The 25844-nt window shown below is 36.7% G+C and overlaps 1 protein-coding gene across 5 annotated transcripts in view; it reads left to right on the forward strand.

The window, feature by feature from the left end:
• The window catches only part of ASH1L (ASH1 like histone lysine methyltransferase), a 187803-nt gene that overhangs the window by 33581 nt on the left and 128378 nt on the right, over window positions 1-25844 (forward strand). For all 5 annotated transcript variants that reach the window (XM_060136621.1, XM_060136630.1, XM_060136638.1 and 2 more), the window contains exons 2-3: window positions 1209-5772; window positions 20073-20174. In XM_060136621.1, coding sequence (XP_059992604.1) covers window positions 1209-5772; window positions 20073-20174 — 4666 coding nt within the window. The remainder of the gene's footprint in view (window positions 1-1208; window positions 5773-20072; window positions 20175-25844) is intronic.

Here is a 25844-nt window from a genome sequence, read left to right on the forward strand (position 1 = left end):
GTATTTTTTTAGTTATTGCCAATTTCTATTTTGTAGGGATTATACCATTTTACACACAAAACTTTTCCGTATATGCATGAATTTGGTTTTGGGTTTTCTATCCTGGCCCATTGGATCTTTTGTCTTCTCATGTGCTATACTGTTTTAGTGATAGAGGCATTAAAAATTAATTTAATATTTGATAGTTATCCCCTTCTTTTTAGATTTTGCTAGGTATTCTTGCTTATATATTTTTCCCAATGAATGTTATAACTTTTCTTATTCCTGAGAGAATCTTGTTGGTATTTTTATTAGGATGACATTAAATTTATAAATTTGCTTCGGGGAAATTGTCAGCTCCATCTCTTCCTATCCACAAACATAGTATGTCTTTATATTTGTTCAAGTCTTTCATTTGTATTTTATAGTTAAGAAAGACTCTTTATGTCAGTTATACCTCAATTAAAAAAAAAACAAACTGCTGAAACGTGAAGAAGAAAAAAATCTTTGTTATCTAAAAGTAAAACAGACTGTTGTGGGAAATGATAAATTCATTTGTAAAGTATATAATGAGGATTCATACATTAGATAGCAATTTATATTATGACTTAAAAGTTACTTTCAACTCTAAGATTTTATATAAAAACACATTCTAAAGAAAACATGAACATATTTTATTGTCTTTTCTATTCTTCTCACATGAAGAGAGAACTTGACTGCTCATTCAAGATTATAATTAAGAATGTGTTAAAGGAGTAAAAGTTGGTCAGGAATTGTCCTGCATTGGTTTGAAATCATTGAAATTAAATAAGGAGGTAGGCAAAGAACCATTATTTTAAACGAGGACCATGGGATATTGTAACTAACAATATGTTTTCAAAAACAGTACATTCATATGCTAATGTATATTTAGTCCATGTAAGGAGAAAGTAGATTATTTGCCTTTTTAAAACAATGTCAAAAAATACCATAGGGATATTTCTAAATACTCAATAATATGTATGTTCATATGGTTGAAAGTCAACAAAGATTACATCTATATAGTCTGATATAGCAGTAGAGGAACTAACATACCGTGACAGTATAACATTAGTTAGTTTTTTTAAAAAAGCACTATTGCCTATCTTGTATCTGATTTGTCATCATTTAGTTTGTTTGATTGTAATGCTAAACTGAAATGGTATATAAGCTTTACTCTCTCTGAAACCCTTTTCTTGTTCAAATTTTAGGATCCTTCAAAGTTGTACAAGAAATCAGGTGATGTTGCAGCCATTGAATGCCAGTCTGAGGAGAGCATCCATCTTCATTCACAGGGAGAAAACAATCCTTTGTCTAAGAAGCTTTCTCCAGTACACTCAGAAATGACAGATTACATTAATGCAGCATCATCTACTCTTGTTGGTAGCCAGGATCCTGATTTAAAGGACAGGGCATTACTTAATGGAGGAACGAGTGTAACGGAAAAGTTGGCACAGCTCATTGCAACTTGTCCTCCCTCCAAGTCTTCCAAGACAAAACCTAAGAAGTTAGGAACTGGCACTACTGCGGGATTGGTTAACAAGGATTTGATCAGGAAAGCAGGCGTTGGCTCTGTAGCTGGAATAATACATAAGGACTTAATAAAAAAACCAACTATCAGCACAGCGGTTGGATTGGTAACTAAAGATCCTGGGAAAAAGCCAGTGTTTAATGCAACAGTAGGATTGGTCAATAAGGACTCTGTGAAAAAACTAGGAACTGGCACTACAGCGGTATTCATTAATAAAGACTTAGGCAAAAAGCCAGGGAATATCACTACAGTAGGACTGCTAAGCAAAGATTCAGGAAAGAAGCTAGGAATTGGTATTGTTCCAGGTTTAGTGAATAAGGAACCTGGAAAGAAGCTAGGACTTGGCACTGTGGTTGGACTAGTTAATAAAGACTTGGGAAAGAAATTGGGTTCTACTGTTGGCCTAGTGGCCAAGGACTGTGCGAAGAAGATTGTAGCAAATTCAACAATGGGATTAGTTAATAAGGACATTGGAAAGAAACTAGTGAGTTGTCCTATGGCAGGACTGGTCAGTAAAGATGCCATAAACCTTAAAGCGGAAGCACTGCTCCCCACTCAGGAACCACTTAAGGCTTCTTGTAATACAAACATCAATAGTCATGAAAGTCAGGAACTTTCTGAATCCCTGAAAGACAGTGCCACCAGCAAAACTTTTGAGAAGAATGTTATACGGCAGAGTAAAGAAAGCATATTGGAAAAGTTCTCAGTTCGAAAGGAAATCATTAATTTGGAGAAAGAAATGTTTAATGAAGGAACATGCATTCAGCAAGACAGTTTCTCATCCAGTGAAAGGGGGTCTTATGAAACCTCAAAGCATGAAAAGCAACCTCCCGTATATTGCACTTCTCCGGACTTTCAAATGGGAGTTGCTTCTGATGCATCTACAGCAAAATCCCCTTTTAGTGCAGTAGGAGAAAGCAATCTCCCTTCCCCATCACCTACTGTATCTGTTAATCCTTTAACCAGAAGTCCCCCTGAAACGTCTTCACAGATGGCTCCTAATCCGTTACTTTTAAGTCCTACCACAGAACTAATGGAAGAAATTTCTGAATCTGTCGGAAAGAACCAATTTACTTCTGAAAGTACCCACTTGAACATTGGTCATAGGTCTGTGGGTCATAGCATGAATATTGAATGCAAAGGGATTGATAAAGAGGTAAATGATTCCAAAACTGCACATATAGATATTCCAAGAATAAGCTCTTCTCTGGGAAAAAAGCCAAGTTTGACTTCTGATTCCAGTATTCATACAATTACGCCTTCAGTTGTTAACTTCACTAGTTTATTTAGTAACAAGCCCTTTCTAAAACTTGGTGCAGTAACTGCATCCGACAAACACTGCCAAGTTACTGAAAGCCTAAGCACTACTTTGCAGTCTAAACCATTAAAAAAAAGGAAAGGAAGAAAACCTCGGTGGACTAAAGTGGTGGCAAGAAGCACATGCCGGTCTCCAAAAGGGCTAGAATTAGAAAGATCAGAGCTTTTTAAAAATGTTTCTTGTAGTTCACTATCAAATAGTAATTCCGAGCCAGCCAAGTTTATGAAAAACATTGGACCATCTTCATTTGTAGATCATGACTTCCTTAAACGCCGATTACCAAAGTTGAGCAAATCTACAACTCCATCTCTTGCTCTCTTAACTGATAGTGAAAAACCATCTCATAAGTCTTTTGCTACTCACAAACTATCCTCCAGTATGTGTGTGTCTAGTGATCTTTTGTCTGATATTTATAAACCCAAAAGAGGAAGACCTAAATCTAAGGAGATGCCTCAACTGGAAGGTCCACCTAAAAGGACTTTAAAAATTCCTGCCTCTAAAGTTTTTTCTTTGCAGTCTAAGGAAGAACAAGAACCCCCAATTTTACAACCAGAAATTGAAATTCCTTCCTTCAAACAAAGTCTGTCTGTGTCTCCTTTTCCAAAAAAGAGAGGCAGACCTAAGAGGCAAATGAGGTCACCAGTCAAGATGAAGCCACCTGTACTATCGGTGGCTCCATTTGTTGCCACTGAAAGTCCAAGCAAGCTTGAGTCTGAAAGTGACAACCATAGAAGTAGCAATGATTTCTTTGAGAGTGAGGATCAACTTCAGGATCCAGATGATCTAGATGACAGTCACAGGCCAACTGTCTGTAGTATGAGTGACCTTGAGATGGAACCAGATAAAAAAATTACGAAGAGAAACAATGGACAGTTAATGAAAACAATTATCCGCAAAATAAATAAAATGAAGACTTTAAAGAGAAAGAAACTGTTGAATCAGATTCTTTCAAGCTCTGTAGAATCAAGTAATAAAGGGAAAGTGCAATCCAAACTCCATAATACAGTGTCAAGTCTTGCCGCCACATTTGGCTCTAAATTGGGCCAACAGATAAATGTCAGCAAGAAAGGAACCATTTACATAGGAAAGAGGAGGGGTCGAAAACCAAAAACTGTCTTAAATGGCATTCTTTCTGGTAGCCCTACCAGCCTTGCTGTTCTTGAACAAACAGCTCAGCAGGCAGCTGGGTCAGCATTAGGACAGATTCTTCCACCTTTACTGCCTTCATCTGCTAGTAGTTCTGAGATTCTTCCATCACCTATTTGCTCTCAGTCTTCTGGGACTAGTGGAGGTCAGAGCCCTGTAAGTAGTGATGCAGGCTTTGTTGAACCCAGTTCAGTGCCATATTTGCATTTACACTCCAGACAGGGCAGTATGATTCAGACTCTTGCAATGAAGAAGGCCTCAAAGGGGAGGAGGCGGTTATCTCCTCCTACTTTGTTGCCAAATTCTCCTTCTCACTTGAGTGAACTGACATCTCTGAAAGAAGCTACTCCTTCTCCTATTAGTGAGTCTCATAGTGATGAGACCATTCCCAGTGATAGTGGAATAGGAACAGATAATAACAGCACATCAGACAGGGCAGAGAAATTTTGTGGGCAAAAAAAGAGGAGGCATTCTTTTGAGCATGTTTCTCTGATTCCCCCTGAAACCTCTACAGTCCTAAGCAGTCTTAAAGAAAAACATAAACATAAATGTAAGCGCAGGAATCATGATTACCTCAGCTACGACAAGATGAAAAGGCAAAAACGAAAACGGAAAAAGAAATATCCCCAACTCCGAAATAGACAGGATCCAGACTTTATTGCAGATCTGGAGGAATTAATAAGTCGCCTAAGTGAAATTCGAATCACTCATCGAAGTCATCATTTTATCCCCCGAGACCTTTTGCCAACTATTTTTCGAATCAACTTTAATAGTTTCTATACGCATCCTTCTTTCCCCTTAGACCCTTTGCACTACATTCGAAAACCTGACTTAAAAAAGAAGAGAGGGAGACCCCCTAAGATGAGGGAGGCAATGGCTGAAATGCCTTTTATGCACAGCCTTAGTTTTCCTCTTTCTAGTACTGGATTCTATCCTTCTTATGGCATGCCTTACTCTCCCTCACCCCTTACAGCTGCTCCCATAGGATTAGGTTACTATGGAAGATATCCCCCAACTCTTTATCCACCTCCTCCATCTCCATCTTTCACCACTCCACTTCCACCTCCTTCCTATATGCATGCTGGTCATTTACTTCTCAATCCCACCAAATACCATAAGAAAAAGCATAAGCTACTTCGACAGGAAGCCTTTCTTACAACCAGCAGGACTCCTCTTCTTTCTATGAGTACCTACCCTAGCGTCCCTCCCGAGATGGCCTATGGTTGGATGGTCGAGCACAAACACAGGCACCGTCACAAACACAGAGAACACCGTTCTTCCGAGCAGCCACAGGTTTCCATGGACACTGGCTCTTCCAGATCTGTCCTAGAATCTTTGAAGCGCTATCGATTTGGAAAGGATACTGTTGGAGAGCGCTATAAACATAAGGAAAAGCACCGGTGTCATATGTCCTGCCCTCATCTCTCTCCTTCAAAAAGCTTAATAAACAGAGAAGAGCAGTGGGTCCACCGAGAGCCTTCAGAATCTAGTCCATTGGCCTTGGGATTGCAGACACCTTTACAGATTGACTGTTCAGAAAGTTCTCCAAGTTTATCCCTTGGGGGATTCACTCCCAACTCTGATCTGGCCAGCAGTGATGAACATACAAACCTTTTCACAAGTGCAATAGGGAGCTGCAGAGTTTCAAACCCTAACTCCAGTGGCCGAAAGAAACTAACTGACAGCCCTGGACTGTTTTCTGCACAGGACACTTCATTAAATCGGCCTCACAGAAAGGAGCCGCTGCCTTCCAGCGAAAGGGCAGTACAGACCTTGACAGGTAAGAGGGTTATTTTGTTGCCTGTTGTTTGTGTTAGAGAAATGGTGTATTTTGCCTACCGGTTGCCTGATACGTGTACATGAACTTTTAATAGCTCAAGTGTTTTTGTTTTTATAAATATATTTTGAAATGTTATCTTCCAAGTTTTTATTTTCAGTAGATGTGAGAAGTAAGATAAGGCATGTCTTTGCATTAATTTTGAATTTTGAGAAGAGATATCATTATCAAAACAAACAAAAAATAATACTCAACTTTTTGGAAATCAGGAAAAATGATTTTCTTATGCAAAAAGGCTATTACACAGTTTCTTTAGTGAGAAATGGCTCATAGATATCTGGGTTTTTTTTTAAATTTTATTGAAGTATAGTTGATTTAGTGTTGTGGATATCTGTTAATACCTATGCAGGATTTTTAATATATACTGATCCAGTTTATAAGTGTTTCTGTGTTACAAGAAGAATATGTTGTTAACTCTGTGTGTCTCATAATAAAAATCTAAACAGTCAAAACTATCAACTTGTGGGAATTCCCTGGCGGTCCAATGGTTAGGACTCTACGCCTTCACTGCTGCAGGCCTGGGTTCAATCCCTGGTTGGGAAACTAAGATCCCACAAGCCATGTGGTGCAGCCAAAAACAAACAAAATTATCAACTTTGTAAAATTTAACTCAATATTTAGTGGGACTTCATTTTTCAGAGTACCTTTAGGTATCTTCATAAAAGCTGCTTAGGTTTAATAAAATGACATAAAGCAAATTTAGGTAATGCGTTTGTAATGTCTAGAAAGTGTCTTTTAAGAATTGAAAAGAAGATATGGGGCTTCCCTGGTGGCATAGTGGTTGAGAGTCCGCCTGCCGATGCAGGGGACACGGGTTCGTGCCCCGGTCCGGGAAGATCCCACATGCCGTGGAGCAGCTAGGCCCGTGAGCCATGGCCGCTGAGCCTGCACGTCCAGAGCCTGTGCTCCGCAACGGGAGAGGCCATAACAGTGAGAGGCCCACGTACCGCAAAAAAAAAAAAAAAAAAAAAAGAATTGAAAAGAAGATAGAAAACAAGAAAAAGGAAGCATTGCCTATTCATGTATAAGATAACACTAAGTCAGAAGTTCTTTATCAGAGATCTCAACCCTACGGGTTTGTAAATTAACTCTAGAAAGTCCATAAAACCTCTGATGTTGTAAGTAAAATTATGTGTGTGTATGCTTGTGTGTATTTTTAGGAGAAAATGCATACATTTTTTCAGATTCTCCAAGTAAACTCTGTAAGCCTCAATATCCCTTCCTATAAAATGGGATTAGTAGGGTTATTATAAACAGTAAATGAGATTATAGTGTTTATTAAAATGATTTGCACATAGTAAGCATACAAATGTTAATTGATATTATTCCCCCCAAATATTAAAAACTTGTGCATTAGAGGAAATGATAAACCCCTCAAAGAGAAGAGGGTTTTTTTCCTGATTTTAATTATTTGTGAACTTTTGAAAAATAAAAGCTATCTTGGTGGAGCTGAGCATTCTTTAGTTTTTAACAATGTAATAAAGAAGGAAAAAATCGTAAGCTCTAATTAGGTTCATTCAACAAATTTTTTGACAAACATTTAATCAACAGCAGTTATTGAATATCTGCTGTCAGCCAGACATTGTACTTTGTGGGCCCTTGTGATATAATAGGGAACAAAGCACACAGGTTCATTGTTCTCATGGATCTTAATATTGGAGGAGATGAGTAATAAAAAAAATTGCACATTAAATGTCATAAAAATTGTGACAAATGGTATATAAATATATATATATATATATTTAAAGTCCAGGGTTCTATGGGAGTATGAAATGGGGGCCTAACTCAGGAAGGCTTCCCTGAGAAAGTGACCCTAGACAGTTAACTTGAATGAAGGATGAGCAGTAGTTAGCTAGGTGAACAGAATTCCACTTACTCATTTACTCATTCATTCACTCATTCATTTATTTATTGAATTCCAAAACATCTAGCATTCTTCTAGTCACTGGTATATAGTAGAGAGTAAAGACATATCTGGCCTCATTAACTTTCAGCTTGGTGAAGGAAGACAAACTATAGAGTGGTAAGCACATAAATAATGGCATAATTGATAAAAATGCTATCAAATTAATTAATATAAGTGTTAGGATACATAACTAAGGGGAGAGGGGTGCCTATTTAGATAGAGTTATTAGTTATGGTCCAAGGGTAAAAAGTTGCAATTTAAGGATGTGAAACCACCAAGCTTCCAAGCTGAGGTTTGGGTGAAGAGCACTTTTGAGGATCCTGAACTGGAAAGGAGCTTAGATGTTAGAAAACCAGGGGAGCGCTCAGAAGGTTCATTGTGGTAGGAGAGGGAATACAAGAGAGAGAATGGTGAGAGAATTGTGGTGAAAGAAAGAAGACAGACCACATGTTAAAAGATTTTGGATTTTATACTAAGCAAAAAGACAGAAGTATTGATTTTAAATTTACATTTTAAAAGATTGTTCTAGCTCACGTGTGAACATTGAATTGTAGAGGACAAAAATAGCTACAGGGAAACCAATTAGTAGACAATTGCAGTAGTCTAGATAAAATGATGATACTTAAGGGTGTTGGCGGACTCCTTCATGAATATTTGAGAGGTTCATGGTGCAGTGTACTGATACAGAGAAGACTAGAGGAGGAGAGATTTGGGGAGAGTACAAGTTTGCTTTTTCATATATATAAACCTTGAGATGCCTTTAGAAACTTCAGGTGGTGATGTTGAGCAGACATTTGGGTATCTAGTTCTGGAGCTCAAGAGAGATGTTTGGGCTAGAGATACGGGCATTTCACTATGAGGTTTTGAAAAACTTTGGTGATATTATTCACTAAAAATAAAAGGATGTCTGGAAAAGAGAGTTGGGAACAGGCTCTCAAAACCTCTGAAACTTTGTAACCAGAGCACCAAGAAAAATAGTCATTCTAGAAAATACCAGCAGCAGGTAAAAATACATGTTAAATTGTTTAATAAGTAAAGAAATACTACAATAAACATAGGACTCTTTAGGAGAAGATGAAGGTAGCCTGATAGAAACAGATATAAAGAAGGGTTGAAGCTGCTCAGTTGTAGACACAAAGCATATCATAAATATGAAGTGATGCCAGATATAGCTGGTTCTGGTTTATTGTCCTTATTTGTCTCTTTCTCATGAAGGTTGGGGGAACCACACAATAAGCACTTGTAGGAAAATCTGTGACCATTTGTAGCCAAGAGGGTGAATGGGCATTCTGAACAGAACTACATTGTTCAATGGTTTACTGCATTTAGTTTGTGTTAGAGTATTCTTTGTTTAGCTGCTAACTTGGTGCTTCAAAACATTAATGTACTCTGAAAAATCACGTATGAACTCCATGTCATTCTGGTATTCTATTTATCAATTGTATGTGAGCTGTTTCACTCTACAGAAACATTCTAACAAAATAGACTATACATCTATGAATCCTCTGTTTATCTATCTACCTGTCGTCGTGAGAGAGATGATATTTCCCTACAGAGAATATAAAGTGAGAAAAGAAAAGAGCCTTGGACAGCTTTGAGGAATTTCAGTATTTAAAGTAGTGATTAAAAACCATCAGCCTTTGGTTTATATATGACCCTTTGTGATGATTTCTACAGTTTGTTTTTTTAATTGCTAAAATTTAAAAATCTGGAGATTTCACACAAGCATGCAGAATTCTGCTTTTCTTTGAAAAGAAATCAGAACATCTGACAACAGTTAATCCGTATTTCCTGGATGACATCAAGGTTGGGTCTCAATAGTGGCCGCCCCTCCCCCCTCCCCAAGTCTTTAGTTGGGACATACGTTCTTCAGTTTTCCTCAGTCCTCACAGTGTCCTGTTGTGTGTTATATCTGGCCCAGTTCAAATATTTAAGAGATTTATCTGGCTCCAAGGAATATTGAGTCTGAGGCCCCTAATTTAAGAGTTGTGAGAAGGAGCTTATAAGAAGTGGGGGAATTGAGGTGAAGGTAAAGTGAAATGACAGCTTAGGTTGTTGAATGTATCATCTACATGGACATTAACGTCACCCAAGAGGCCATTTATAGGAGTAGATAGGAGTCAGGGTGGAAGGGATGAATCTGAATCTGGTTTCAGGGACCTTGGAGAATGAGATAGCAGGGAAAGCTAGCGTATGCAGAAATACCTGCTTTATGAATAAGAACCTTTTTTTTTCCCTTCCTTTAAAAATATAGCATACAAAAACATTAAGACCTCTCCGAAGTCACTGTTCTGACACCAATCCTTTGTCACCAACTGAGTTTCCTACAATTTAGATCAATTCTGATACTAACTACCTGGAGTTAGAGAAGACCCTACAAGTTAAGAGCAAAGTTTTTTGAAGACTGCCCCCATTTAAGATGCCAGTGGCAAGTTTCAGTGTCCCCAATCCACCCACACTTCTGCCCAGCTTGCTACAAGTTTAGGGGCTACCACAACCCCTCAGTTTTGATAATTTGGTAGAACGGCTCATAGAACTTACTGTAACCACTATAATTACAATTACAGTTATATTATAAAGGATACAGATCAGGAATTGAAGAGATGCATAGGGCAATAGCTGGGGCGGGAAAGGGGACACAGAGCTTCCATACCCTCTCTGTGGAATCTGGGTGTGTCATGCTCCCAGCACATCATTGTGTTCACCAACCAAGAAGCTTCACCAGGCCTCTGTGTCCAGAATTTTGATTGGGGCTTCACTATATAGGTGTGATTGATTAAATCATTGGCCATGTGATTGAATTCAATCTCAGGTCCATCTCCACCCTCTGTAGATTGGGCTCACCCAGAGTTTCAGCTCTCTAATCATGTGGTTGGTCTCTAGTGACCAGCCTCCATCCTGAGGGAATCTTAGGGTTCACCTTAAGTCACCTCTTTGGCATAACAAAGACACTGCTATCAGGAAATTTCAAGGTTTTTGAAGTTCTGTGCCAGGAATCAGAGATCAGGTATATTCTTCATTATATCACAAGTCTAATTTGTTTTGTTAATTGATCTGTAACTTGGAATCTCTCTGTCTTCTTCACAGTTATTACTCTTTTGATACGTAGGTAGAAATGTGTCTTGATTTTCTAATAGGAATTTTTTTCAGATAGACATGAAAATTGGCTTACCTATCCACATAAAACCAGTTGAGAAAAAGATTTTTAGTTAAGGAAAATAATAAGAAAATAGTGCTAAATCATGGGATATCTTCTAATTTGGTCACTTTCAAGATCAGAATTTGTTTTGTTTAGGCAAAGCTTTATGAACTTGATTTTTTAATCTTAACTGTTATGATGGTCGCTGTCCCTTTAGTTATTTTGTATCTGTTGTTTGCCGGGTACAAGGAATACAAACAAAAGGAATAAGATATAATTTCTGCCTTCAAGGAATTTATAGTTAAGTGGAGTACATAAACATGTATCCAAATAGTTATTGATAGATAGCTCCTAAAATTGAGATACACTGTGTTTTGGGGAGCAGAGAAGAGAGGGACTCACTTAAAAGGAGCCAGGAAGATGTTTTGAGTTTAGTGTGCAAAGAATAAAGGGTGAAGACTATTTCCTATAGAGAAATAAGCTTTTTAGGGTTTTGGAGACATGATACTATACTTAGGTAACTGTAGATAGCCTGATATGGGACCAGGAGATGAGGTTGGAAAGATAGTCGGGGGACAGATCATAAAGCCTCTTTTTTATATAGAATACCAAGGAGTTTGGAGTTTACCCTATAGGCAGTGGGAAGTTAAGGGTTTTAAAGCAGAATGATTTGCTAAGATTATATGGATAGCACTATGATAGATGGATTAGAGAAAGATCAGTTGGACCAGTTTGGATATTGTCTCAGCAAAATATTATGGGGGCCTGAACTAAGATAGTGATAGAGAAAACAATATTCCAAAGAAATAGATTTTCCAAAGAGGTGAAGAAAGAGGGAAGGGCTTCCCTGGTGGCGCAGTGGTTGAGAGTCCGCCTGCCAATGCAGGGGACATGGGTTTGTGCCCCGGTCTGGGAAGATCCCACATGCTGCAGAGTGGCTGGGCCCGTGAGCCACGGCCACTGAGCCTGCGCATCCGGAGCGCCTGTGCACCTCAATGGGAGAGGCCACAACAGTAAGAGGCCCGCGTTTGGTAAAAAAAAAAGGAAGATTTTAGCATGTCTCCAAGATACCTCTCTTGGGCAGTTGGTTGAATGGTGATGTGATTAAGTGAAAGGTCGCGACTGGAGATGGAAAATGGAGTTTCATGCTGTTTAGTGGGATATGTGGATATATGGATCTGTAGCTCAAAAGAAATCAAACATGAAGGTAAAAGTTTTAGATAAGTGGTTGTTTAAGCGAAGGAAATAAGAGAAGGAATGGTAATATGTAGGGTAAACACACTGGGTTTCCTAAGGGAGTTTGGAGTCAAGAGTGTCAGGTGCTACAGAGATCATTTAGATAAGGACTGAAAGTAGACAGTTTGCTTTAGCAGATTATCTTTTGTGATCTAAGAGCGATTCCCACAGTGGTAATTGTTAGATTTCTGGAGGTTAAGGAATGAATGGGAAATAATAAGGAAATTCAGGTGATTAAAATTCTTACAGCTTTAAAGTTCTTACAGCTTTAAATTTTGTAGCATTTCTGACTGGTTTATTATGTGTTCTTTCCTTATAATTTTGTATTCTGTCAAGGAAATAACTGCATCTTCTAGATCTGTACTTGTTTCAGTGTCACATAGTTTTCCTTCTTAAAGTATAAAAAGCATAACTAAATTTCATGTTATCTTAAATTGACCTTCTCAGTCTTCAGTTGATAATTTTTCCATACATAACTTGGAGATAGATTCATTATACATAAATTGCTTTCCTGTTAAAATGTCCAAAAAACTATTTAGTATACCGTGTACTCCAAAATTGTCAGTTACCTTCGGGACATTATTATCCTGAAACAGTTGGCCAGTGGCCAAAGCTGGAACAGTTTAAGAGGAAAGGGACAAATCATCCTTACAGAAGAATTCCAAATAATGTATGTAGACTATCCCCTTCAAGGAAGTGGAACTTAATTCCCCTTTTCCTGAATATGGGCTGGACTTAGTGACCTAATTCCAAAGAACAGAGTATGGAACGGGAAAAGTACTAACTTCACAGTGAAGAGGCCTAGCAGACAGCACCTTAAACCAAGTGAAAGTATAATTTCACCAGTGATGAATCACGATGGTAATATGTACCCTCTGATATAATGTGATTAGAAGGGAACTTCATTCCTGTGGTGTTCTTTCCAAAAACCCATAACCCCAGTGTAATCATAAGAAAATATCAAAAAAAGGGGAGTGGACAGAACATTGTATAAAATACCTAGCCAATGTGGACAGAACATTGTATAAAAATCCTGGCTAATACTCCTCATGCTCCTCAAGAGTATCAAAGACATGGAAAAACAAGGAAAGCTTGAGAAACCATCACAGATCAGAGAAAATTAAGGAGACTTGACAACTAAATACAATGTGATATCCAGATTGTAACCTGGAACAGGAAAAGGACATGAGTAGAAAAATTATTCTGATGTTAACTTCATAGTTTTGTCAAATGTACCATAGTTAAGTAAGACATTAACATTAAGGAAGGTTGGGTAAAGGGTATATGAGAATTTTTGCTCTGTACTGTCTTTGCAACTTTTCTGTAAATTTAAAATTATTCCAAAACAGTCAGGTTAGTTTTTTTTAAAAAGCAGAGTACTAATTGTCAAGTGAAACCAATCTCAAACTGATAACTGATTAAGGAAAAAATTTAAAATATTCTTTACTGTTTGCATTGAGTAGATTTATCATAAGTGTTAGTTGGAATAAAACAGGCATGTTTGATAAATTATGTTGATGGAAATTTGAGGAAGATAGATCAGGGGCACAGGCAGAAATGATAGATATGTTGTCCGGAACAAGGCATTTAACCTTTTCTCTCCTTGTTTCATATGTGGGGAAATCAAACTGACTTAATCACTCCAGCAGTTTTGGATTAACTCTCATAAAGCTTTAAAAAGAAAACTGGTCTAGTCATTTTATAAGTAATTGTGCATTTTATCATTTTATAAGTGATAGCTTATTTTTTAACTTATATTCTCTTCTATACTGTTATACTAACAGTCTAAAATCAGCTTGGTGCAAATAAAATTGTAATAAAATTATACTCTTAAATGAGGCCAGGTTTTCTGGTTTCACCCAATTCTGATAACTAATTCTATTTATTTAAGTATCTTTGTTAAGTAGACATGTAATAGGACTGGTGAGGAAGAGTTTCTGACCTGGAGTGTCAGATTCTCCATCCCTGCTTTTCAGCATTTTCAATTCATGTCTAGCTGCACGTGCCAGAACCTGCAACCTGATTTCAAAAATGGGTAGAGCAGTCACATGGAGTATTTTGCATTTATAGCTTACAAATTATAGAATAAAAAAAGTTATATATCTATATAAACAGTTATCTTGTCCCCCAAGAAAAAATTAGGGCTAAATCTTCCTTTTGTTTGGAAAAAGTTTATTCACTATAGTAGATGCATAATGGTTGAAGCACAGTATACTGAGTCTTATTTTATTTTTAACTGAAGAATGTAAGCATTGATCAGAATTTTCTGATTTCTGACAATTTCTCTAGGGTGGTGTGTAAGATACACCCGTAAGTGAAGTGTGACCGTGTGGACATGAAATCAGAAAATTTATTGTGGTGGTTAGTACAGTTCTGGGAATTTCCAGAGGAATTCCATTTCAGCGAATTATCTGATTTGGGCGGTATGAGAAATACCCTGATTGGAAGGAGAAAAACACAGGCTTTTTAGCTTCAAAATCACCAGCACAGTCTCTGAATCATTCTTGTACTGCATTTAATTGGTGAGTCAGATGAAATGTATTGCTTTCAGTAAATATATTTCCCACAATTGGAAACAGCTGTTTTTATCGAGGAACCAGTTTTTATCTCAGCATTCAGCTCATTCAGAAGAAGCTTCCAGAGCTCTTATGATCTGTGAACTATAGCAAAGGATTCAGAACTTAGATCTGGAAACAAAAAAACTTGATCAAAGATTTCCACATAGTTGATGTTTTACATTCACATTATTTTACTATGGTATCCATTTTAATTATAACCAGTTTTGATTCAGTCACTTTTTAACAAACATTGCCAGTAGTCTTGACTTATAAATAATAAAAGAAGAGGAATTTCTTAAAATTTTGTAACATGCTTTAGTTTGGGTGGGAAGGAGCAATTTAAATGTTAGAAATTAGTTTTAAATGTGTTATTTTAAAATAAATTTATATCATCTATGAACTGATTAACAGTGTCTTTCCAAGTCTAGCATACTTAATCTGTTTTTCCATAGCTTACCCAAAGATATTTATAGCATTAGAAACATCAGACAATTTGCTCATTCAAACCATTTCCTAGTTCCTTGGGTCTTCAGTGTTGAACTCCCAACAGGGTGTAACCAAAACTCATAACTATTGTTATTAAAGTTTTAATAGTGGATTTAGACTAAAGAAATGCATGTTTTATCCAACCAGTTGTTGGTTTCATTCACTATGTTCTTCTGCTAATTTACATTTGGAAGTTCCTCGTTTTTTAGCCTAGGATACTCAGGGCTTCAGTGAAGTAGTTAGGTTGAATCTTTTCCAGTGTTTTCTTTGTGATGTCTTCCACCTCTCCCCCACACTGTTATCAGTGGGAATTTTCTCTGTTTACGCTGATATCTTTGCCCATATGACTGTCCTCACACCCAGGCATCTGTAAATGTACTATTTCTTTTTTATCTTGGATTTGTTTCTGTTCCTCCTCTATAGACATCAATCAACATCTCTTGTGACAAATCAACTTCAGAAGAGCTTTTTGGTTTCCACCCATTTTTGTGTATAATATAAAGATTTCCAGATTCTTATCCCTTTTAAACCTAGTTATGTTCTTTTTTGTTTTCTCAACTTTCTGACATTCTTATCCATGGTTTCATCTTATGGTTTTGCTCTAAAAGTACCATCTTTCCTCCTCTTTGTCTAATTTGACGCAAATGTTTCCCTAAAACCTGTTTTTCTCTTTAAAAAGCTCATCCAATAAATGGCCAAATAAAAACGCAGAGATCCTACAATCAAAACCACTTCCAAGGGTCCCTCACATTTCCAAGTGTTTTTTTTATTCTTAATTCCCTCTTTATTATCCCAATTAATGGTATTCTCTTTTTTCAGTTTCCCTCCTTAGTAGTAGTCTGCCTTCATTTTTACATGAAGGCCTCAACTGAAGAAAAAGAATTTACTTGTGGTAATCACCTTACATTTATGTTAAAGTCCAGTTTTATTTAGGTACTTCTTTTGTGACTTATCTTTAAGTTCTGTTTCCTGCATTTATATGTATAGAATTTCTAAACATGTTTCTGAAGCTGTCATCTGTGTGATGAGACATTCAGTAGGATTTCTACCAAATATTGAATGGAGGGATTCCCATTAATATTCTCTGTTTATTCTGAAGTACTTAATTATTCAGCTTTAATATTGTATTGAAATGAGAAATGGGAATTCATTTCAATGGGAACTCTCTGATACTTAGAATTGTATGTGTTCTCTGTGTATGTTCTTTGAGGAAATATCAGATTTTCTTGAATTGGAATACATACAAACTTCCTGTCTTACGAGGAGTGGAGAGTCTTCACATATCCCTCCAGGCAGATCTAAAATGACCACTGATGCTGCGGCCATACCACCCTGAACACGCCCGATCTCGTCTCATCATAAAATGACCACTGATTACACATGAACAAACATTCATCACATGATGGAGACAGTAACAAAGCAGTAACTCCCTTAAGGAATCAGCCATGATTTAGAAGAACCAAAGAGCCAAACAGTGGAAGCAGAAAACTACTTTTTCCCCTGGTACAGAGCTGAACAGAGAACTAAACACTTTCTGGTTCTGACTCATCATTTGGGCACATCTTATTTTATTGATATAATCCAGAGCATAATCCCAACCCTGGAGAAGCTATGATGAAGAGTCAGTGAATTAGAAGATTCACTTTAGAGGAGTTTTTTCCAACCTTTGTAGTTACCTACCAGCCTTGGAGGTACCTATCTTAATAGTACTTCTTAATTAGAGGTACTTATTTTACTAGTACTTCTTTATGTTTAAGATAAATGCTTGATATTCTAGATTAGTTCCAGTCCCTGTCCTTTTTTAATTTTTGTTTTAATATTGAATGGTTGCCTATGCGTGTCAGTGACATGATTAAGTATTTAGGGTCTAAAAATTCTGTGATAAACCTAAGGAGCCAATTTATGTATAATAGTATAACATTTATGAAAACCTTTTGAATTTTTTATCTTACCTCATTTTGGAACTCAAAACAACCATGTTAGTTAAGAGTCCTTTATTAAACCAACATTCGAATATGTTTACTTGTATACATTTGAATATGTTTCATAGCAGAGCCAGGAATCAAACTCAGGATACCTTACTCCATAGTTCATGTACCTAACATTACTACACTCAACTCTGCATTGCATTCTGTTTTAGGTTTTGAAGCATAAATATATTGGTCTCTTTTGAAATGGACATGCTAGTTCTCTGGGCAATATCTTGTTCTTCCCCATCCACCCAGCTGCATAATGGGACTTATAAAACAGTATGTTTCTGGTAGTGTTAGAGATAGTGTTTGCCGATTTCATATGATTTCTGCTATTAGGCCAGTTTTAACATGCTTTTGAACATCTTTAACAGATTATTACCTCTTGCATATGAGTTTATATCATCATTTTCCAGTCTTAAACTTGGTTGCTTTACATCATTAGTTAATGTTTTTTTTTTTTTTCAGGTATCCTCATCCTCTTACTGTTCCTATAAGCAATGTTTTTAAGTGAAATAAAGGTCTAGATCTGCTGATTATCAAACCCTAGAGGTCTGTATCTTAGGGATACAACTTTATTCCCCCTTAAATATGGAAAATTGTTAAGAACAACTCTGCTCTGTATGAACAGGGAATTCAAACGGACTTTTTGAAATGAAAAAAGAGAACCCTCCTGAATGAAGTTTTATTCCAGTTTCCTATTACATCCTAAGAATAGGCTGCTGGCCTCCATTACTTTCAGGAAATGAAAAATGGCTCAGAAGCTAAGTGAGCTAAGCCATCTCTCTCTCAATTGTTTCAGTTTCTCAGGAATTGCTGTACAAAGCTGCCAATAACGATCTCCGGGGATCTGACCCCCATTCCACCTCCCACTGCCTCCTCTGCAGCTCCAGATGCCACCAAAAGAAGGAGCTTTGAAGAAAGTGCCTGTACCCTCTTTTACCCTGAGGTGGGTGAGGCCAGGCAGGGTGATTCTCAGGATATCCTGATGATCAAAGGTATAGTTGAAGCCTTCATCAAGACTTTCTTGAAGATGAGCAAGAAATTTGGGAAACGTTGCCAAATAGCCTAGAAACTGAAGACGGAGCTCAAGAATGGATGGCACAAACGCCACCTGAAGTGTAATACATGATAACATACAAGACCCTAAATAAGCTCCTTGAGGGCAGAAACTATTATACTGTTTTTGTCTCTCCCTCCCCCCACCTCCACATTGTCTAGCATAGTGCCAAACATATAAACTGTAGTCAATAAATGTTAGTTTATGGCTGAGAGAGAAGACTTTATAAAGTGCTCTCCAACCCCTTCTTTCCCTAGTTCTTAATCTAAGATTGTTTGTCCATTAGTCAGGAGAGTAATGGTAAAGGGAGTTCAGTGATGTCTCAAGCTTCTTGGCCACTGTTGTCTTCTGTCTTGGCTGTGTGTCTGAGTAGGCAATATTTATCTGTTCAGTATATGAATTTTTCAGTATTAATACTTAAAGTTATATCTTCACTGATGCCTGGGCTTTTACTTCTTAGCTATTTTATTGTGGTATTTAGCTCTTTAATGGAAATCTTATCTGAACCACACTCTAGGGGGATTTATTTTACTGTTGGTTTTTAAAATCCCTTTTGTATCTGTTTTTAAGATTCAACAATAAACAGTCTTGCTTCTTAATTATATCTTACTGTAGTCATCACTGTGTTTCCAAAGTAGGAGGTACTATCACATCAATTTCCCCAAAATCTAATTTGTTACTCTTGAATGGCAACACATAGTCTTATATCTCACCTAATCAGCGCTAAAAGAGCCTGCTAAAAGAGTATTTACAGTGATGTGATTTAAGATACTGCGTGATTAAAAGAAAGCTCATGGTTTACTATTAAGGGAAATATTAGAAACTTAGCTCCATTGAGTTCTTCTGTCCCCAAGTTGTCCTTTAGTCAGTCCGTTCATTAAGGAGTTAACTCTCATTTAGAGGCAGAACTTTAAAAAATCTCATCTTCAAGTATTTGATTTATGGTACCTTTTGGGCCTCCAGTTTATATGTAAGGCTTTTTATTTGTAATGTTTTTCAAGTTAAGAGCGAACATTTCAGAGTGCTACTAGTTTTTTGACAAACCAGTTGACATTCATTATGTATTCTCAACAGCTGGCTTTTTAGGGTATAAGGAGTCTAATATCAGAGCCAAGTATATTTTATTCAGGAAATAGTCTTTCCTGAACGACATACTTTTCCCTTGAATAAGAGTTGTGTTAAATTATGCTGCATTTATTTGGGGTTTTGGTAAGAGTATGAGACTTTTTTTTTTTTTAAAGGAAATGGAGTTTCTTTGTCTTCATGAACTTCTATGTATACAACCAAGGAACTTTAAGTAAGCGTTAAAGGAGGCTTATTCTATTCCATGTATAAAGTAATAACAAATTCTTTCAGAGTGTTCTCTGGATTATATGGAATGTATGGATTTAAGGTTCACCTCTTTTAATTTTCATCTTTGATTCTATTAAATAAAATGCGCAGGTCGGACCTGCTTTTCTCACATCAGTTGTTCCTAATTAATTGCATTGTAGGTTTTGTCAGTTTATATGATGAATTTGAGTCAATAATCAAGAGCAGGTTTATTATATTATTTCTAGTAATTTTTATCAATAAATATCTTAATATGTTTCATAGTATAATACATAAAAACTAAATCATATATTTTTTTCATTTTTCCACTAAAACTAGTTTTTCCTCTATTAATGTAACAGGAGAAATTATGTATGAGACCTGTGGAATTCTGTCCGCAACATCTAGTGTCATTTGTCCTTCGCTTAATGTCCTCTTATTGTCAGCTTGAAAGTCATATTATTACAGAGAATGGCAGTGGCAACAGCTAAAATATTACAGTTCTAACACAGAATGGTTTAACTTTATTTTTAGACTTGGATTTTCCTATGATTTCTGTCTTTTCCTGTCTCTCCAGGTTCCCAGCCAACTTCAGATAAGTCTTCCCAGCGACCATCAGAGAGCACAAACTGTAGCCCTACACGAAAGAGGTCTTCATCTGAGAGTACTTCTTCGACAGGCAAGTGCTATTTGTTTTAACAGACTTTGAAGATAATTTCCCAACTGTTACTTGTGAACAGACTTAAAATAGATTTTTTTTCTTTGGCCGTGCCGGATGGCTTGTGAGATCTCAGTTCCCCGACTAGGGATTAAACCTGGGCCACGGCAGTGAAAACGCCAAATCCTAACCTCTAGACCACCAGGGAACTCCCTTATAATAGCTTTACATTGTAGATTACAATTTATTAGCTTGCAGTATAATATTTAGAAAAAACAAACAAAAGTGGTCCTGAGATGTGAGAATAATAATGTATATTGAAACAATAAAAGTGTTCACCTTTTACCCCTTTCATGTCCAGTTAAGCATACTCCATGAGGTATACTGATTTTGTTTTTTCTTCCAGTTTTATTGAGATATAATTGACATACAGCACTGTATAAGGTGTACAGCATAATGATTTGACTTACTTATATCATGAAATGATTACCACAATAAGTTTACTGAACATCCATCATCTCATATAGATATAAAGTAAAAGAAAAAAAAACATTTTTTTCCTTGTGATGAGAACTCTTAGGATTTACTCTCTTAACAACTTTAATATATAATATACAGCAGTGTTAATTTTACTTATCATGTTGTACTTACATCCCTAGTACGTAATTTATCCTGTAACTGAAGGTTTGTAGAGGTATAGTGATTTTAATATAGTTCAGAAGGGATAATTCAAAATGAATAGGTAGAAGGGTAGGCGCACACAAAAATACAGATTTTGAAAGTTGAATTGAGGTAATGGGGCATGTAGTGTAATAGGGGAGTGTAGATTAGAGCTATTTAATAAAGACTTAGATATATATAAAATTATTTAGTAAAGTAATAGTTTCCAGTAGCATTTACAAATCTTTGAGATATGTAAAACAATCTGAGGTTGTAAGAAGAACCTCTATTAATATTTATTTCTAATCAACTTTTTAAATGTTTACATATTTTAAATATATATAACTTCTTCATACAGTATAACATATCTCTACACTTTATACTTAGATTTAGGTTGTACTCTCAGTTTTCTTTTTACTGATAGTATGTGTGTTTACCAAAATAATAATAATAATAATAACGATATATATCTTCTGCCTTTACCAGGGATTGGAGAGTAGGAAATCATTTTTAATTTATCAGTATTATCAGGAGAAATGGGGAGTGGTAGTTTCATTCCCAGTAGTGGGAGTAATATATGTAAAGGGGAGAATAGAGAGTTCAAGAAATTAAATAAAAGAGCCAGTGTGGTTGGAGTAAAGGCAGTGACTGAATATGAGGCTGGAAGGGCAGGTAGGGACCAGTCATGTAGAGCCTTATTGATAACACTTAGAAGCCTTTGAAAGTTTTAGCAAGGAAGTCACATATCATTCCTTAGCTTTCTGTCCATGTGGTTTTAATTAGGAGATCACTTATGACTTATGGTCAGAAAATTTAATTTCTTCATCAGTACTCAAGGGCTCACTGTCAAATTGTATCAATATGGTAAATTTGTTTAATTTTTATTTGATGATTATCTTCACCATATTTGAAGCTTTTTATTAGTACCATTGTGCCAAAGGTACAGTGGAATTCAAACAGCAATGGTAGTTTTGTCTCTCATAGTACTTTGTCTTTACACTGACTAATGCAATGACTGACTAATTTTGATGGTGTCAGCCTAGACCAGGGTTCAGCAAACCATAGCCTGTGGACTAAATGTTGTCCAAGGCCTCTTTTTTGTGCAGCCTTCAAGCTAAGAATTGATTTTACATTTTTAAAGGGCTGGTTTTTGTTTCTGTTTTTTTAAAGGAAAAGAAAAAATTATACGTGAGAAATTGTGTGTGTCCTCAAAAGCCTAAAGTATTTACTATCTCTCTTCTTATAGAAGAAGTTTGCCAACCCCCGAAAAAAATGAATGAGATTTCAATAAGAGACATATCTATGAAGAAAATCACCAAAATGTTTTACTTTAGTAAACTATTTATTTAGGGTAACTGTATATACAGAGCACTGGGGATACAAATATGAATAAGATAAGTTCCTGTCCTCAAGGATTTGGATATATTCACCACTTAAAAAGTATGTTAAATTCTATAACAGGCCAGTATACAAAATGTTATGACACACAGAGGAACTCAAGCACTAACCACTGACATACTGAAAATGTGACATATATACTACTATAATTTGAGTAGACAGGTGGGACAAGGACATGAAGTTGTAAAAGTAATAATGGACTATATCAGATATGGTGTACTTTTTTATTTGAGGGAATTGAAACTTTATTGTAGATGCAGTTGGGAGCTATTGAAGGATTTTGAACAGGGAAGATGAAAATTATTTCATATATTGTATCATTGAGAATAGGCTAGATTTTGCAGTGCTAAAAAAAATCCCAAAATTTCAGTGACTGAAAACAACAAAGGCTTTATTTTTTATTCATGCTGTATGACCATGACAGGTCTGCTCCATATTGTCTTCCCTCTAGTAACCTGTCTGATGGAGCAGCCTCTATCTATCTGGAATGTTGCTTGTCTTATGAAACAGAGTAAAAGGCCACAGCGAAGCACTAACTAGCTCTTAAAATTTCTGCCCAGAAGTAACATATGTTACTTCTCACATTTCAGTGCCAAAGCGAGTCACATGGTTAAGTCTTATGTCAAGGAAGTATGGGAAGTATAATCCTATCAAGGGAGGAACAGCAAATATTTATGAATGATAATATAGTCTGCCACATAGGCATTTTAGAAAAATGTAAAACATTACAATATGGAGAATGGACTGTGGCACGAGAAATGTGTGAAGACAGTAGATAATGGCTTCAGGTTTGGATATATTAAATTTGAGCTGTCTTTGGGCTATTGAGGTAGAGATGTTAGATAGCCATTTGGACGGTGTGGTTTATAGTTTATGACACCTATGGTAGAGATACACATCTAGCAGTATGTAGATAAACTTGAATTTGGCAGTGAATGAGGCCCAGGGAGAAAGTGTAATTTGAAAAGATGACAGCGTTGGAGATTTAAGATACATTAGATTTGAGAGGGAAGTGGATGAAAAGATGTCAGTGAATGACACAAAATTTTTAAACAGTTTTTTTGTTTGTTCGTTTTTTTGCGGTACGCAGGCCTCTCACTGTTGTGGCCTCTCCCGTTGCGGAGCACAGGCTCCGGACGCGCAGGCTCAGCGGCCATGGCTCACGGGCCCAGCCGCTCCACGGCACATGGGATCTTCCCGGACCGGGGCACGAACCCATGTCCCCTGCACCAGCAGGCGGACTCTCAGCCACTGCGCCACCAGGGAAGCCCTTAAATAGTTTTTTAATAAAAAAGGTAAAGAGTACATGTCATAGAAATCTCTTAATGTCAGACGTAATAAAGAGGTCAAGAAAGATTTGGACAGAAAGTGTGAAATGATTGGGGAAAAGTGGTTTTTGGTTTTTTTGGCTGCGTTCAGTCTTGTTGCTGCACACGGGCTCTCTCTAGTTGTGGCAAGCAGGGGCTATTCTTTGTTGTGGAGCATGGGCTTCTCATTGCGGTGGCTTCTATTCTTGCGGAGCACGGGCTCTAGGCATGCGAGCTTCAGTAGTTGTGGCTTGCGGGCTCTAGAGCGCAGGCTTAGTAGTTGTGGCTCACAGGCTTAGTTGCTCCACAGCAGGTGGGATCTTTTCGGACCAGGGCTCAAACCCGTGTCCCCTGCATTGGCAGGCAGATTCTTAACCACTGCGCCACCAGGGAAGTCCTGGGGAAAAGATTTTTTAAAACAGTTTGCAGGTAGAGGTAAAGTTAGAGCAGTTTGGAGGCTTGAGATGAGGAAAGGGAACTGTTAGAATTTAGGTAGTATTGGAATAGATTAGACCTCTTTATTTCCAGTAGTGTGGTAGATTAGATGTGCAGAGCAAACAAACTTCTTGGTACCAAGAACTAAAAATACTAGGTAAAATGTGGAAAACATTTCTTAAAATATTTGCTGAACTTTGAAATGCATAAATAGAAAACCAGAAACTTTCAGAAAGCTTGATTCAACACACATAAAGAGCATTAGAGCTACTTAACATCTGCTTGAGTCCTGGTGGTATAGAGCCTGGTTATTGGAATACATTCAGATATAAGAGACAAAGGACAAAGCCTAGAACTCCAGCAGACAGAAGTTCACATCAGATTTCCCTGCATAGATGTGTAACTCCTTAATGGTGACAGCAGTGTAAGAGCAAATACAAACAAATCTATCACAGAAGCTAGATCCTTGTTTCAGTTTTAGCTTTGGGTGGAGCAGAAAAACGAGTTTCTGAACACAAGCTCATACTCACCTTCTGTCTCTCATGCAGATTTATATTGCCTGTGAGACAAAGAAAAAAATTAATTAAAATTTGTTGTAGGTTGGTCGTGCCCCCAGTTGCCTTGCAGAGCCAAAGGAAAGCTTAATTTCCGTTCAGTATAAAGCTAAGTTTTTCTTGATCAATGTATCCTCCATCTTGGTTGACCTAGCATTCTCATTTACTCCAGCAGCCCAGGAATGGCAGCCTTTATTTTGCAATTGAAAGGCAAATAAATCAACCAGAAACTATGTATATTCAATTTCTCCAACTTAACATGTTAAAAAAAGGAAGACAGCAAAATCTGAGCATTTAACAGTGTATCATTACAGTGTCCAGCATCCAATCAAAAATTAATAGACATGCCAAGAAGCAAGAAAGTATGACTTAGTGGAGTAAAAATCAGTCAGTGGGAACTGCCACAGAAATAACATGTGATGGAATTAACAGACAAGTACATTAAAACAGCTATCTTTGAGAATTTAAAGGAAAATATGAATATAGCGAATAGTAAAAATGGAAGATATTTTTAAAATCTAATGTTAACTTCTTTAGGTGATAAATATCTGAAATGAAAATTTCACTGAATGGGATAACAGCAGATTAGACACTACAGAAGAAAAGATCTTTGAACTTGCAGAAATACTAATAAAATCTATGTAAAATGAAATGTAGAAGTGGGGGGAAAAAAGTGATATAAAATGAATAGAATTTCAGTGACCCTGTGGTACAGTATCAGCAGGGCCAACATACATAGGATCTGAGTCTTACAAGGAGGAATAAAAAATATTTGAAGAAATAATCCTCAGAACTTTTTCACACTTAATGAAAGTTATCAGCCCATAGATCCATGAAGTCCCACAAATCCCAAGCAGGATACACAAACATACAGAAATCAAGAGACATCATTATCAAATTTCTTAAAACTGGTGGTTAAGAGAAAATCTTAAAATTAACCAGCAAAAGCAAAGAGACAAGAAAACACATAGTATACAAGGAACACTGGAACGAATCACAGCAGATGGATTGTCAGAGATGTTGTAAGACAGAAGACAATAAAAGTAATGTCTTTAAAATGCTGGAAGGGGAAAAAAAACCTATCAATTTAATATTCTATAACCAGTGAAATACCCTTCAGAAATGAAGGCAAAATAAACATTATCAGAAAAACAAGCTTAAAGAATTGGTTGCCAGCAGGTTTACGGTAGTAGAAATGTTCTTCAAACAGAAAAATCATAGTAGATGGAAACATGGCTTGTTGTTAGATGCAATTCCAAAGGAATGAAGAGTTCCAGAAATTTTCAGTAAATAAATATAAAACACCCTTTTCTTATATTCTTTTGAAGTTCATGTGG

Source organism: Lagenorhynchus albirostris, chromosome 2 (assembly GCF_949774975.1).
Source record: "Lagenorhynchus albirostris chromosome 2, mLagAlb1.1, whole genome shotgun sequence".
In the NCBI taxonomy this organism is placed as follows: Eukaryota; Metazoa; Chordata; class Mammalia; order Artiodactyla; family Delphinidae; genus Lagenorhynchus; species Lagenorhynchus albirostris.